The 17,257-nt window shown below is 31.9% G+C and overlaps 1 protein-coding gene across 1 annotated transcript; it reads right to left on the minus strand.

The window, feature by feature from the left end:
• Positions 1 to 1,399: 1,399 nt before the first annotated feature.
• On the minus strand, positions 1,400 to 11,243 carry LOC128163906 (uncharacterized). Its single transcript, XM_052827590.1, has 15 exons — positions 11,150 to 11,243; positions 10,771 to 10,951; positions 10,347 to 10,501; positions 8,894 to 9,041; positions 8,377 to 8,513; positions 7,960 to 8,095; positions 7,413 to 7,508; positions 5,640 to 5,779; positions 5,193 to 5,284; positions 4,629 to 4,713; positions 3,336 to 3,407; positions 2,842 to 2,937; positions 2,334 to 2,492; positions 1,973 to 2,068; positions 1,400 to 1,758 (listed from the first exon to the last, which is right to left on the minus strand). The coding sequence occupies exons 2-15, from the start codon at positions 10,919 to 10,921 to the stop codon at positions 1,585 to 1,587; spliced, it is 1,737 nt and encodes a 578-aa protein (XP_052683550.1). The 5' UTR covers positions 10,922 to 10,951; positions 11,150 to 11,243; the 3' UTR covers positions 1,400 to 1,584.
• Positions 11,244 to 17,257: the final 6,014 nt, after the last annotated feature.

The raw sequence follows: 17,257 nt of genomic DNA on the forward strand, positions 1-17,257 counted from the left end.
TCTTGAGTGAACAAATGCAATTCATCCTACCTTTTGTAAAGTTAATTGTTCGCCAACAGTCACACATACGAGGGTCAATCAAAAAATACGAAGACTTTTGTCATAGCTATGTTACTTAACGTCATATCATTACTAAATTTGATAGACATAATTTAGCAATAGTTTCAAACAATTTGCAAGAAAAAAAGTTGATAAATTCCTTTATATGTAAGAATTATTTTGAATCTAATCCTGCAAAAATGAGGTCACGGCGCACGGTCAAAATTTGTGTTATGTCAACAATAAACCCTATAATGTTGAAAGTTATATCTCTTTAAATTGGGCTAAAAACCTAATAATATTGAAACCTCATATCAAGTCATGGTATTGTATGTACCAAATAATGACGGGATGTATTGATTTGTCGAACAGATATTAGTAACTAAAGACAGATAGTCCTCTTTAGAAGTGACTAAAAACATCGACGACGCCGGACGTCACGGCGCAACGAGAAGTACAAACAAAATGGATTAAACTCAGGAAAAAGCCGATACAAGCTGTAAAAATGCTCAATAGTGCAAAAAATAAGTCCACAATTATTTGCAAGTTTGTGTTTAACTGTAATAAATTTTGTTGGGGTGGTAGTAATTGTATTTTGAATATATAACAGTCCGAAAGAGAGTAGAGTTTCTGTAAATATTTGGTCAAAAAATAAGTAACGTAAACCGACGTACAGTGTTATCCTTACTGCAAACTAAGAGATACACGGTTAGAAAATGAAAACTTTGAAGAACTAACTTATGATTCTCGAACAAATGTGTGCAAATAAGATGTTAAGTGGTTCAGTGCCATTTTTAAATTGTAAGGAGAAAGGCACAAAAGACTAAGCGTGATATAAAGCGTGATATAAAGATGGGGTATATCGATGAACTGTGCGTGTTTAATCTTGACGTCATGTTTTGAACGTTACCGTGCGCCGTGGTGACAAAACATGTTGTTTTTAAAAAGGGGTAACAAAAATACCATGACATTACCGTTGAAATTTGCCCATCAGTTCTATTGCAGCCGAAAATGTTAAAAACAATTATAGACAGACGAGCAAACAGACAAACAGACTGACTAACGGCAGACAAAAAGTGATTACAAAAATATGAGCTTTCAGCTTAGATTAGCTAAAAATCTAACTGAAAGTTTATTGAACAAAATCTTAATAATAATATGTTGCAACACATTCCTTTTGTCAATTAGCTGCTTATCTTTTTTTCCTGTATATCATCTTCTTCATGAAAAAAAAATTATCATCGTGTACCATTCTAAGAAGTTTATGATAATATTCTGGGAACACATGCTTCAAAACTTTTGTGTGACCCAATTCTTTGAAAGCTTACATTTTTTTAACCAATAATAGATCTTAATTCACACATCATTAATACAATTTTTTTATTCATTATTCGCAGAAAACAATCAACTAAACATGTAAACCTCGTCCTTTACCAAAGTTATAAAAAATATACAATCTAGTTAAGAAAAAAGTCCGTCAAACAAATCCCTCTTTACAGTAGATACTATCAAGATTTATATTGGTAGCCTTAGCAGGAGCACCAACTATGGCGTCCAACTCATCATTCCCGTAGAGACGCCATTTTCATATTCTTCTCTAGCGTCATTTCTTAAACTGCTAGACATGTAACTGGCAAGTTCTGGAAGTGATTCAGCATCCTTCAGAAGTTTCTTGGCGACAAAGTATTTCAAAAAAATCATGGTCGATTTGTAACCTTGCTGTAAAAATATTTAGTGAATCAATGTTCAATATCTAATCATTATAAATGTTACTTTATAAGAAGATACAAAAGCGCCTACAATCATGGCATATGTCGTTTTTGCAAAAATGGGGCTTAATTGAAAGTATTCCTTTTAAAATAGCTTAAAAGCCAACATTCTCACTTGCTTGTGTTAAATTAACCCAATATCATTTCAGATGAAGTAAGCTTACAGCAACAGCGAAGCTCCTATCCCCATCTTCCAATGTAAAATCAGATGTGCCCACGTGTCCAGTATTAATGCCCACTGTTCTATCCACGTCTTGGCGCTGTTAATTAAAGATGATAAAAAAAGACCAAAAACTGTTATTTAGATAACAAGCTTGACCAATCAGCCAACATAAACGGAGCGAATGTATTAAAAATACAAATTATCAAAATCTAGAAAAATATGACTTTTTTGTGAATACATGTAAATGATTAGAAAGTCGTTAATGGAACCATGTAGATATACACGCATCTCAAAATCACAGCTATCCATCATTTATGAGAGCCAAATTAAAAAACAAGACGGGTAGGACAATGTACACTTACATTGACAAATGCCCGTTGTACGTTCGTCATGATAGCGTTTTCAAGCGTTAAAGCGTAATTGAAGAGTCCATCAATGTCTTTTCTCTGGTAGCCAAGAAAACGTTGCTGTAAATTTACACCTGTTCCTTGTATAAAGTTTATTAACTCCTGGAAGTTTATCTGCAATTGGAAACAAGAGTAAATTCTTGAAATTTACTATACATTTTATTATCTAATATAATATCAAATCATGTCTTGTTTTCGTCATTTCAAATTCGTCATTCTGCTTAATTAAAAAATTTTGAAATGGTTTGGGTGATTTTTACCCTGTTATATACTTAAACTACTAGTATACTGAATATATATGTATTTGAAACATTTTGCGTCTTTGGTAAATAAATTTCCAAGAAGAATATTTTTTCTCAAGAAATGATATGCTGTTTTTCCATGTAAGACATAGTCTTACATGTAACTACATTAGAATCTAAAAAAATTTTTGAAATAAAAGAAAATAATAAAAGTTTTAAACCTCGCCATTTTTATTTCTGTCCAGAAATTCAAAGGCATCCTCCACTGTACAGTCTTTTCCAAAAAGCAATTCACTGCTCTTCATAGAGAATTCCTCCTACAAAAAATAAATATGTGATTGTTCGGTTAAAAATCAAATAATCTATACTTTAATTTTGAAAATTCAATAAATATACTAACGAGTGTTCCCTCCCCCCCCCCCCCCCCAGATCTTAGATTGATATTTTGGTTTATAGATACTAAAATGTTTATAAAACTTTTTTGGTTCATAAATATCCGATGAATACCAATTTTTGTGGATTTCGTTGTTTAGTGGATCCACAAAGTGCAATGTTCACCAAATTGCAATTTTCAATAACACATTGCATTGATATATTCACTGTACACTGGTTTACGGATCCCTGAAACTTTGAAATTAAATCCACGAAAACTGATGCCCACGAATATTAATGAAACCAAAGAAATGAAGACTCGACAGTGACAGTTCTAGCTTACACATTGGAAAACTTCCTCTAGTACTTTCCGATTTATTGTGTGGTTTTTAATTAAATTGTGCTTCTTCAAAACCTAAAAAGAAAGAAAGTATAACTGTATATTATCTTTTTTAAAATCTCCATTTTCTTCAACGAAAACCAAAGTAAATCAAAACAAAATCTGTTTTATATAGTTAGAAATCTGTTTAATTGTGATTCAAAATTGTTGATACACAAAAGTTCTTTTTTAAGTCCTTCAAAAATACCTTATTTTTGTAGCTAAGATATATGTATTATAATAGTAATACACTGTTAAATTTAATGAAGGCGTATAATGTTCAAAATGAATGCAGTCCCCTTTTGAAAGCCGCGTCTCGATAGAAGTGAAATGGTTATTCTTAAATATGTCAAACAGTTTGTAATGAAAAAATGACAATAACAAACCGTCAACCATCTCAAAAATCCATAAAACGAATTACAAATTCAAAGCATATAAACACGGACCTCTCAAAAGATAGAGGTGGGATCAGGTGTCATGGAGGGGTGAGCATCCTCTGCTGACCGGTCACACCCGTCGTTTGCATTTTGTCGTGATCGGGAAAAAAATGAGAAAGTCCCTAGACAATTAGGAGATTAATTATGGTCTAACAATTATTATGAAAAACGTCAGTCAGCATGCAACCCAGTGGAAGATTGTACTTGCTTACAAGGTCGTTGTATCGACCATAGCACTTGACTTCAAACGAGACTGTTGAAAGTCCTGTTTTTATCAACTTGTTTGTCAGTAGCTTGCCTTGCCTTAGAAACTGTTAATACGAAGAGCATGCCCTTGTGTATTGAATTAACTGAGAGACAGAAAACCACATGCAGATGATAAGGTATATTGTTACATAAGTAAGGAAAGTTGACTATAGAAAAATTGAAGTCATCGCATTTATCATAAAGTTTTGTTGTTAGGTTACCATCAATGTCTATTTCTAGTAAAATGTCCAAATATGAAACAGATGACGCAGACTCTCTGGTACCTTTTATTTCAAGTTCACTAGGATATATCGAGTCGACGTAAGTATGGAAATAAGAATTGTTAATTGATAATAAGTCGTCAATATACCTGAATGTTGAGTTTACTTTTTTCACAAACAAGTTTTTGAACAAATTCTGCTTCATAAGAATACAAAAATAGGTTTGCTAACAATGGGGCACAATTGGCACTCCAACAGAATTCTGGGAATTCCAACAGATTGTTGGAAGACTTGATTTCCAAAAACTACAACAGCAAAAATTTTATCAAATACATAATCAGAAATGTAATTACTTTCATAAATTCCTCGACTGCCAACATAACTCGTCTGTGTTCTCGCTTGGCTATTTCTTGGTCTCTTTGTAGTTTCATTTTTTCTCTATAACGTACATAACGTATAACATAATCATTAACTCTGGATCTAGAATCATGAATCAATCTTAGACTTAAGTCAAAAATAGTACACTGTCTTTATGTTTCTTGATTTAAACTACAGTAAAAATTTAAATGCGCTTAAAAGTGTCCTGGTATAATGTTATTAATTACAAATTGTGATTGTCCTATGATAAACAATCATTTTATAAATAACTGAGATATTGACTTAAGTATGAAATTGCCTCATTATCCTGAAGCCTGGAATAAACTTGTACATGTTAAGTTTCCTTTTGATATACTACATGCTACACAATTAAATATATACGAATAATGAATATGTTATTTTGATTTCTAAGTGTCAAAAAATATGTTTCTTCCATTTGTTTCTTCTGGTGCATATTTAGCAACATGCATAGTAATGCATATATTGCATGCAGTATCAAGGTGATAAATGAAATATTCTCTTATGCTTTCTGTTCTTACCTTCCTAGTTTAGTATTGGGGGTTGGATCAAGCTCAACGCCTATTCTTTGCTCACAGATGTATCGGAACAAGTCAGTTTCAGCGTCGGCATACTGGAGAACGAGAAAAAGATAAATAAAAATATTCCTGTTGAAATGTCCCTTATTTCTTTACATGTTATTACTGTATTTTGGGATCTTTTTCGGTTTTTTTTTCTTTTTTTAATGGCACATTATTTTTTTAGGGTTTTTTTTTTTTAAGTAAAAAAAATGTCTGCAACCGTCGTCAAAAACTGAATACATTGTAACCAGTTGTAATAAATTTAAAGTGAATTTGCATAATTAAGGTCAGAATATGATGCGAATTTCATTTTGAGCGATGGCTATGAATACAGTTAACTTTTCTATTTCATTTGTTTGCGATTACATGTAACACAAAACTGAAATAGAGGTATGCAGACAGTCTTACCAGAATAAATCCCAACGTTTTTGCTGGATCTTTATAGTCCCGTGCAAATCTTTGCCGTTTGTCTAACACGTTCGGAAGATCATTCAAGGGCTGGAGTTTTTCTAAAAAACTATCTTTTGATTCCATGGAGAGCCACCATCCTGTAAGTAAAGAACTTGTTCTATAGCTGTTTAATCAATCTCATACAGTTGTTTCATTTTTGCACTTGTCAGATCACAATTGAATTCCCAAGATTGACAATCATGGTGGAAATGGGCGCGAGTGTTGGTTTTTCTTATAAGATATATAACCGACATACTTGTACAAGCCTTAAAGAACTCTTGTGTTCAAGGGAAAATGAGAAAAAAATATTGTCCGGTTAACAAACAAACACTAGTAGATAAGCGGTTTTTTTTCTCCAACGGACACCAAAACACTTTTTATAATTGTTCAATCATTTAGCCTTAACTATCACATACTCTAAAATATTCCTTTTTCCTAAAGGTTTTTTTTTTTCTAACATAGACAAAAGCTAACGAATCTGAATATTCATCAGCTTTAAAACTTATGACATGCATTATTTACTCCAATCAGTAGGAAAGCAACTCAATCAGTCTTCATGATAATTGATGTGACGTATTTTTATTTTGAAAAGTTACGACACTCGAGTCATTATCGAACTTTACTCGATAAGTTATGAAATACCGTTGGGGTATATAAGTACATCTCTAACATGAAACAATAATGAGCAATTTAAGAGGAAACCTGATGGAATTGGAGCTATGTTGTTAAGTGAGAGAGCACAAGTCGGGTGCGACCGGTCAACAGGTTTTGTTTACTTATCCTAGTCATATGATCCCATCTCTATGGCAATGTTAATCATTTTGACCATGACAATGAATAAACATAAAGAATAAAAAATAAAAAGACATTTTCTACAAAAACTCAATCAAACTTTCTTTAACGGAGTTATAAAAATATAAAAATGTAAAGGTAACTTACAATATAAAAGTTGCAACATTAATACCTCGTGCGTTTTCCATTTGCACTAATACATGTAACATGTCACTGAGATCCCACAATTAAATAAAACTATTTGTGTAAGGTTATTCTTTTTCTTTTGATCCAGGTTTGCTACATTCTGATGCAGAGGAATATTAATATTCTCACGCTCGGGTTATCTTATCCCATATATACAGACCATTAATCTATTTTAAAAGTGTGTCGTGCAGTTGTGCGTGTATTGCGATAACTATCTGAGAAGTGAGTTACCCTATCGTACCAGTCAGGTGGAAGTGTTATTATAAGACTTTTTTGCCTTCATGGCAGGTATACGGAAAAAATGACAATAAAAAACCGTCATCTATCTCAAAATCCATAAAACAAAATACAAATTCAAAGCAGAGCAACACAGACCTTCAAATAAATAGAGGTGGGATCAGGTGCGATGGAGGAGTGAGCATCTTCTGCTGACCGGTCACACCCGCAAACTGAACTTGAGGGTTTTTGAGCAGACATGCGCACCATTTAACTAAATTGGTTTTTTAAATAGCTAAAGGCAGGGACCGATTGAATCGAGTAGTTTAAATCCAGCAAGAAAACATTTCGAACACGTGCTCTACGCTTTTCAACAGATGCAGTCATGGTCGAGGAATTATATACTTATTATAATTACAATTTTTTGACATGAACAGTTAAACATTTTGAACAGTAGACGATGATGTCGGAGACTTAAATACTGATGTTTAAGTTTCTTAAATCAAAGAATATTAAACAGTATATAAACCAACTAACCGTCAAAGCAGTGAATTGGATAGTTACAAAGTACTCCACCATCAACATACAAGTTTGTTTCTCCGTACGATTGGTAATTTGGTGCTTGAAACAGTCCTATAACACGAAAATGATAATGTAAAATCATGTTGATACTTGTAACTACATTATCTCTCTTCTATCTATGTATCTATGTATGTATATATGTATGTATCTATCTATCTATCTATCTGTCTATCTATTTATCTATCTATATATCAATGATATACTTTTTTGTTATATTTTCTAAGATACAACATACATATATATTGCACTCTTCAATTGTTTTACAAATAAATTCCATATGTATGATTTGAGATTGGAACTACATCATTGTTAATTAAAGAACAACAGAGTTAAACAGTTAAGTGTGTTCTTTCCTTGGTTATATACATGGTTCAATTAGTTGGGGTGTTGTTACGTTCGTGTTTGAATGAGAATTAAAAATTATTATCACTACCCCAGCAAGAAACCAAAAAAAAGAACAAGAAACCAAGAAATGAAACAACTAAAAATAGCATCAAATTACCTGGCAATGACATAGACATCCGCACGGCTAATCTTATGGGCATATCCGGTGTAGTCTTCACGTGACAGTATTCTTCTCTCATACGGTTTACATTAGTCACTATGACACACAGCTCTAGTCCAGTCTTTTTATAATGCTTAAAATTATATATGCACACATGAAAGCTAGCTATGAACAAAAGCAAATAATACTTGGTTAATTAAAACAAAGTAGAACTGTCGAAAAAAACCAAAATATTTGCATATTTACAATGTAGCAATATCAGATTAAAATTAAAAAATCCTTATTTTAGATTTATTTGATATACTTAACTACCTTAGTAATTTTGTTTAAACTGAGGTCTTTTGTCGTGCTTGCGATGCCTAAAGTTTTAATTAAACTCTCATAAAACCATGAACAACAAACAAATCAAAGTACCTCTTCAAAGGTAACGTCTTTTTCGTCCATTTTTTTTTCCAACAGTTCCCCGAACCAATCGTAGAATTTATTAGCAGGATTACAGCCGTATCCAGACATGAGATTTGGTAGATAACTCAGTTTTCCATACGTGGAATCTGACAAGAATATGTTTTAAAAATATATCGTAAAGTCATACCTGCCATGTCCAAAAAGTGCAGAGAATACCGTATCCCATTTGAAAGGCTAAGAAAAAAGACTAATTAAGGACTCTTAAATTAGTAAATGTTAGAGACAAAATGATCAACTTAAAACTTATTTCTAAAAGTTCTTCATTGTTAATAAAACGGCTGCCACCAAATTAAAAAAAAAACCAAACACATGAATGACATTTTTAAGAATGCATGATTTATGTAACAGTTTCATTGTCAGTTACTTCGATCTTTAAAATAACTGATCTAGAAATTGCACTTGCAAACTGCATTACATCTTGTTTAAAGTAACTTTAGATTTATATTGCCTATGTATTTCTTTTTACCTAATAAGAGTGACGACAAATCTTGAGTTAAGAAGTCTTGGAGATCTTTTGAGTCGTATCCCACTGCCAAAAGGGAAGCTGTCATTGCGCCTGCACTTGCACCGGCATACCGTTTGATCTGTTTGATAAGTCCAATTTCCTCTAAAGCCTACAGAACGATGGTTTGAAAACAACGTGTATAATTTTTTTAAGTATTGAATACAGTTTTATGCAATACGCACTTTAGATAAAAAATATTATAAGTTTACATTGAGCTATAAGAAACCTTAAGCGATCGTAGAAATCGATATATTGTCTCATGTTCTAAGAACATTACTGGCAAACAGCAGTCTCGTGGAGATCATGCAAATTTAATACATAAAACGAAAAAGTCCTCCCTTTGGGTATTATGACGTCATTCTTCTAGCATTATAATATCAGGTTTTGTACAAAAATTGGAACTTCATACTGTGTTATGAAATGTGAATTTCTATAATTATTTTCAATGTTTGCCTTTTTGCAAAGACAATCAGATATACCGTATATCAGGTTTTTTCCGCGTCATGTTTTTTCCTCGATTTAGAACCTAGAACGGTGTATAAAATTTTCGCGAATCAAATTTTCATTATTTCAAAGTCTTAGTGAAAATATAATTCAAGATTGTTTAACCCTGTGAAGTAAGAGGGTAAAAGTATCTAAATTGCCGCTCTTTATAATAAAAAAATTCGGACAAACCATTTAGACCATCTCTTAATGTTAAATAATTACCGATAATTATGTTCAGAGACGCAAACAGTCATAGATAAATAGATCATGTACTGTTACAGATACCAGTAGCTTCACTGTTCATTGTACTTTTACATAACTGTTTACTTCATAAGGAAGGAGAGAACTATATTATAAGAACAACACTTTGTATCAAATTTACGCTGATATATTTTACGCAATTCGAAAATCGTCGCAAACAAAGCGGAAATTGGATACACGCAGAAAAAAACTGATATACGGTATAATCATTACATGGCTTGTATTTGACGTAATATTGTTTATTCATAATCAGTGAATTATATATCGGGCGGGAGCTCTGTTCTCGTCCAATACAAAATTTACTATCGACGTATAAACCTAGTAATTAATAATATGACAATGTCATCAACATGCTATTTGATAACCTATGAAAAGAGAGACACACACACATCAGAATCTGAATATTATGAAAATCAAATCCTTGATTCGCTCAAGTATATTACTAAACAAAAGCCATGAAGAGGTATTTAGGACCTTATTGGATATGTAGGTTGTGTATCACCATTGTAAGGTAAAAAAATTTCCGATTTTGTGCAAGGTTAAAAATCGCATTTTTCTTAACTACATTTTTATTGTTTGAATTTTGCAAGGAATATTCTAATATAATCAGAATTTGATTGCACAAATAAAAACACTCTTACAAGGCAAAATATCAATATGTTCTTACCTTAAGAGCCCCAGCGTACGCATGCCCCTTGCTACCCCCTCCTTCAAAAACAAGGTTCTCAAAAGGGTAACTATGGTCTTTTGGATTAATACTCATAACTTTCATTTCTATTTCGTTTAAAACGGATGGCTTTCTGCTCCTATTCCGATCGAAATCTGAAAAAACAATGTATTTTTTGTTGTTAAAAAGCGACGAGTTGAAAATAAGTAGGACTTTCAAAATTACAAAGAAAAATTTCATTGCAAAGTTTTCTTCATTAAAAAATGGGTGATTATTACAAATATTCACTTATTTTTTAGATAACCAATGAGAAAAAGGCTTTTTTGTTTCATGATGTCTTGCAGACTTTTTATGGTTAAACTTTTTTTTATTACCTTTTTGTTAAAGTACTTAATGTATATATTAAGTAATAATAACAAATAACCTGGCTCTCTGCTAGAATCAGCATCAGATATCGCTGTTTCGTCATCTTTCTCGAACTTTTCCTGGAGATAGCGCTTTCTAGCCTCCGTTATTTTTTGGTTTCCGTCATCTCCGGCATTTGTTTCTGTTTGACTTCCAACAACGTTCCCCATTTTTTTTTTGAGGTCACACTAACTTTGATCCTTTGAATCAAATTTGATCGATATTAGAAGTTAACAAGAAACATGAAAATTGCGTTAATGGGGTAATACAGTACTGACACGATCCAACCGAACACCAGAGCAGATTATTTTAAAGATATGTTCAAAATATATGCGATATGGAAGAGCAGAAATTGCATAGCATAAAGGAAAAACAACTATCATACTCTACCCACTTACAACTTTACACTGCACCTTAGCTGCTAGCCAGGGTCTCAGAGAAGATATCCGGTTGTAGGAAATTTTCAGTAATTACATGAAGGAAAAATGTTTTTGACCTATAGAATAACAAATATATTTATTTCTGTGTAAACGTTTAAATAAAACTACGATTATTACCAAATTTTCTTGTAACAAGACAGTTTCGTAATTGTAAAACAAAAACACGGTTATTCATCTAATTTTGAAAAATTTGCTTTTGTCAAACTTACAAATAATAAATGCACAACAACGAAAATAAGAGAAAATGTGTTGTCTAAGCCAAGCATTGGTAAACTACTGCTACGAAATGTTTGGTTAAATGTGCATCAAACGGCAAAAAACCCACAGAAAACGGACAATTTGAAAGATTTTGTCTGAAGAATCACAACGGAAGCTTATGGTTTTTCATACTGTAAAAACAGAGTTATCCAATAGTGATATTTTGGTTGAAATTATAAGTAAGTTTAACGAAGATGGTGACTTCCAGTGTAATGTGAAAACATATAAACATTTGAAATGTTCGGTTTAATTAGTGCACTATAAAGATAAACGAAATTGCAAAAAATCATTTTATTATGAGGAAAAAATGTTTAACATGGAGTCATGTTTTACACGTAGTTAATTGTCACATATAAGCATGTACTTAATCTCTGCTTGGAAAGGAACCATACATGAACTTACAGACATGTTGATAACCCTCACCTTTTTTCTATAAGAGGAACAAGTTCCATACTAATTAGATTTTTTTTATGGTAGAGTTGAAATTCAAATGTGAATCATTGACTGGCTATATGGTTTATTAGTTTGATCCCGAGGCTAAGGATTGATCGAAGGATTTTACTTTGCAGAGTAAACACCATATAGCTATCCAACACACGTGTTTTATTTTGTACCATGTGCTCACATCGAAGCATGATATTGCTCATAATATTACAATATATGGCAAGTTACAACTCTTCATTATTCACACGTCATGCATTCCGTTTTGAATCAAAATGGTGTTAAACAATACTTCACTCTAATTTGCTCTCTGATATATATTTAAACGATTTAGATTAAAATATTTTGGATGCTTTGATTGTAACTGGTGCACTTAACTGTTACCTAGCCATTTGTTTATGTCCGAGAAGCGATTGCTTAACGTTAATTCTTAAAACCTTTAAAGAATATCTTGCGTTGAAGGTTATATTGTACGTATGAATTCCATACTAGAAATTTATATTAGGAAAACATTTACGGTAAATTGAATCAGAAATGATATTGATATCTCTCATGAATTCTTTTGGTATGAAAACACTTTTAGAATAATTTTTTTTATTAGTTTGATAAATCAAAAAGCGCACGCAATGAATTCTTTTAATAAAACTGAAGCTCCAAGGTCTGTCAACCCGAGGTTGACGTTAAGCTACAATTTAAGGGATCACATGGCTCAGTGGTCATGGGCGTTTGGCCAGTAACCGAAAGGATGCTGGTTTAAACACCGCGATGGTAACTTGATGATGTGTGTTGTGAACTTAGACAAGGCACTTTACCTACATTGTCTCAGTCCACCCAGCGGAAATTGGGTATCGGCTTACGCTGGGGGTTAACCCGCGATGGACTGGTGTCCCATCCAGGGGGAGTTCATGATTCTCATCCGGTTAGCACCACGGAAACCGGGGATAAGCACCGGCGATCTACGCCTTTGTGGCACTGAGAAGGAATTAACTTTAACTTGACAATTTCTTCAGCTGAATGAGTCAATGAAAAATACCAACAGCATCTGTGTACAAAGCAGAAGTGTTGTAAAAAACGTGCCACCATTAAGGTAGCTAGATTCAAACCAGGCACCCATTTACTAAAGGTCGGTAAAAATGACATATGCTTGGAATACCACTTTCCATTTTTCTTTCTTTTTTGTTCAGAAACGGATTTTTAGTTTCTTTGGGGGAAAAGGTTCAATTGAAATGCTCAACGACGTTGCTGTTTTTCTCCAGACTCGAGACAATACGGTATATCGTTAAAAAAATTGTAGGATATCATCCTTTAACAAAATTTACAGACACCTAAATATCTAAGCCTACATACGTTTTTAATGCAATTTGTAAAAATTAGATCTTTTTTTAAAAGCTTTTTTTCAAACTCAAGCATAAAGTTCAATGCCGTTAATCTACCAAAGTTTTTGAACATGTTTTTGAACAAAATATAAACTTAAAAAATTAATATCAATAACCACTGAATTAAAAAAAATAAAGGCAAATGATATCGTTATTGCAATTAAACATAAATTATACAATTAAGAGAAACATTTCACAATTATTATTTTTTTCAAAATCTGATAAGTGAGACTATATAGAGAAAGACAATATTTTTGAAAAATAATATTTTACTCAGTTACTGAAGAATGCAACCCCAAGTAAATTAAATGTGCGTAGATATTCGGAAAACTTGATATCTATTTGATTTAGTGAGAATATTCAAAAAGGAGCATACAAACGTCTTCCAGAGCAGAAAAAAAAGTCGTTCTTGAAATGAAATTGTTTCTGCGTCTGAATTAACGATTTTGATTATCGAAAGTATTAGCAATGATCAGGTGTAAATCACTTAAAGAGACAGTACGGCGCATCTTATTAAAAATCCGACTTAAAAGAAATTTCCAATCGGGTTCCGTTTTTTGTACTATTGACAAATGTATAAACTTTCAGAAAATTACAACTTTCTCGATGAAATAAATCTGGCTATTTCGTTATAACCAATAAATATTTACATCGCGACGTGTCACGGGGTTCAGCCTTATATACTATTACACATGCGTATTTACGGTAAAAAAAAACCGCACATGTGGGGCTCGCGAAGACTCCTGGACATGTTTGTTGATAGAAATATATATTTTTTTTCTACTTCTCCAAGCCGGGTAAAAATTGTTAAACGTTTTTAAAATAACCACAATTATTATTTTTTAAGTATATATTTTGCGTGTTTATCATGGTAATTGCGGCAACCTAAATTAATTTTTGTACGTGAGGCCACTGAAGGGGGGTAATTTGACCTTTTTATGCCTGTTCATTTTAAAATGAACTGAAATTGGTTAACCATTAATAAATTATTGAGAAAGATATATGTGTTAGAGAGTCCCTTATACCTCGTAAACCATGATGACCGTAGTTGGGCGAAGATTCTGTAGTTTTCAGCGTGCCAACTACTGTCAATCAAAATCCATGTGGTACAAAAGAACGATATAAGATGTTTTCGGTTTGTACGATTTTTGAATTTCTGGAGGCTCATAACTACATTAATTAGGTATGTGAAAGGGGTTTTAACTGTCACAGTCAACGTAATTTCTTATTTCCTAACGATGCAATGGGTAATCTGAAGTTATTCATACATGGGATTTCAGCTGCACTGTTCTCTTAAAATAACCAAATCATTACCTTTTTAAGGAAAATGCTTTTAAATTAGCTCTTGATCTTGTTTTTATATTTTGGTTATATTTGCCAAAACTTTAGACATAAGTTTAAAAACGCATGAAAGAAATGAAAAATAGAACGAAATTATGAATTTATCTCCTCTTAAGAAATCTCGAATCCCATCAGTATGTAACATATACATTAGGACAATTTTAAAAAACCCTGAAAACAACGTCAAATAAAACGTAAAATAAACTGTTTTCATAAAATTTAAATGTCACTAGAAACATGACCAAATATTTATATGTACTTTGCTGGACGAAAAAAGACATAAAAATATGTTCTAAAAGTAACTTATTATACACATATTAATTTGTCAATTAAGCATTAAGGTGTTTAATTCTACTTATTGGCTAACATACCAGTGTAATCCTCAGACCCTCAGGATTAAGCAGTGTCTCTGAAATTGTTCTTGCTTATCTGAGCAATGCTCTTGTATTACATATCAAACGACCTATATATTTTAACATGTCAACTTGTCACGTCTGCATTGACCTTTTTTATTATCATCATGCAAGAAAAATAAAATTTGTTGATATGCAACTTTTTTTATATCAACTTGCAGGATAATTAATATGATGATTTGAAACATAATTAAGTCAATTTGCAAGATGCTTAAGGTGACCCGCCATTTAGGTTTTTTTTTTTTTTTTTTTTTTGGACGCGCTGCGTGCAGACATAGCTACAAGCATTTTGTTCATAAGTTTGATCTTCAAAGCAAATGTTTTTAAGAATCGTGTTTATTTTGGAGTGAAAAAAATGCCACTATTACAAACAAAAAATACTTATTGTAAATTGTAGTCCTACTGTAGGACTGCTTATTTTTCACTGTAGTACTTTGACTTTCAAGTAACTGATCAACGACCTGAATTTAGTTCTAGTGACATTTGAACAAAAATTGGAAAATAAGTCAAAGTTTTCTATTCAAACCAAAATTTTCTCTTTTTTTAATTATTTAAGACAGTTCAAATACTTGGAGGGTGGGAAACAGTAAAATATGAATATGTATTATTATTTATAATATATATATATATATAATATATTTATTTTATTTTTCTTTCGCATTTCATTTATCAATGTTCTACTTAATGTATATGTTTACATTTTTGAACAAATATTACAGCCAAAAAAAAATATAAATAAAATCGAAAAAAGGAACATCAAGATTTGAATTTATGTTATTTCGAATTTCCTTAATCGATATTCTCAACTATCAATTTGATCAAATATTAGTGTACTGTGTGTGTAAAGAACCCTGGCTTGCACTAGCTTCAAACAATTAATGACTTAAACTGATGATACACTAGCAATACGCGTAATACATGTCAAAGTGTTGATTCTATTGACATTTTTTAAGAGTTTGAAATCCCTATCAAGACTCCTAACAATGAATACGACATATCGTAAAAAGTATTTCTTATACTTTAGATACCATTGTTCGTCATTTTAAAAACTACATGTAAATTTACAAGGGACTTTGCTGAAATGAAACTACTCAAAGAATCGTTTGTTATTTAGTTGGTGTTAGATTAGTTAGTCTTCATACATTTTGTTTTTAATAGCTCATATGCATGGTTATATGTAAATATGTACTGTTAACACCATGATATACAGGATGTCCAAGAATATCTGATACCATTTACTCTTTAGATAACTTTTGACTACATTTCCTTAAAAAAAGTCAAACGCATTTTCATAAATGTACATGATGTACATTTCCACTCAGCAAATTTCACAAACACATGTTTTTCACAAACTGAGCATTGTTTATAAAACCATAACAAACTGGGAGTGTGTCCAAATGACGTCCTTTTTATCAACAATAACGTCAACTGGATGAGTTTAATTCCTCACAACATCCCATTTGTACGCATCCCATTTTCTCAAATCCTCTCACTATTTAAAGAACACGTTACTTTTTTTTCATTATATCACACGATATCTGGAGTCTGTGTATGAAAATACAGGTTTTCTCGAGCAATCTTGAAAAAAAAAAAATAAATTCAAACAAAGATATATAATGCAATTCTGTGACATCATAAATCTATGAAATGCACGTTTTTCTTTCATTTTTTTTAAAGAATTGAATATTATTTTATTTCTTATCTGAGTTACAATTTACAAAGTTTGGCTAAACATTATTTAATTTTTATGAATTTCAAACGGTATACGATATTCATGGACACCCTCTACAAGTAATAGGCGTTAGAGTTTTGATAAAATTGAAATTTTTAGAGTTGGAAATTCCCATCATAATTTGTTTACATTGAATACAACAAAGCGTAGAAAATATTTTATAAAGTTTAGATATAATTACTCGTCATTTCTATATTGAAAGTACATGAACCACCAACTTTGCTGGATTTTACACACAAAACAATAAACGACAGAAAATTATGTTCTAAAAGTAGCTTATTATACACGTCAAATGAATCATATTCTAAAACGATTTGACTCTACTTATCAGTTGACATACCAGAGTAACCTTCAGGATAACGCAGTGTCAATAGCTGTGCTTGCGTATCTGCACACTGCTCTTCAACGTATTGAGTTTTCGCCGTCGTTTTCTTATCAATTTTCGTATAAATAGATCAAACAAACTATATTTATGTAATACTTTCTGATCTGGCTGGGAGCTTAA

Source organism: Crassostrea angulata, chromosome 9, assembly GCF_025612915.1.
Source record: "Crassostrea angulata isolate pt1a10 chromosome 9, ASM2561291v2, whole genome shotgun sequence".
Taxonomy (NCBI): domain Eukaryota; kingdom Metazoa; phylum Mollusca; class Bivalvia; order Ostreida; family Ostreidae; genus Magallana; species Magallana angulata.

Excerpts from the sequence above, each read along its gene's own strand:
- LOC128163906 (XM_052827590.1), bottom strand. The coding sequence starts at position 10,921 with ATGGGGAACGTTGTTGGAAGTCAAACAGAAACAAATGCCGGAGATGAC. Across the intron at positions 5,780-7,412 it reads TCCAATTCACTGCTTTGACG|GATGGTGGCTCTCCATGGAA; the intron begins GTTAGTTGGTTT and ends CTTTACTTACAG. Across the intron at positions 1,759-1,972 it reads ATAGGAGCTTCGCTGTTGCT|CAAGGTTACAAATCGACCAT; the intron begins GTAAGCTTACTT and ends ATATTTTTACAG.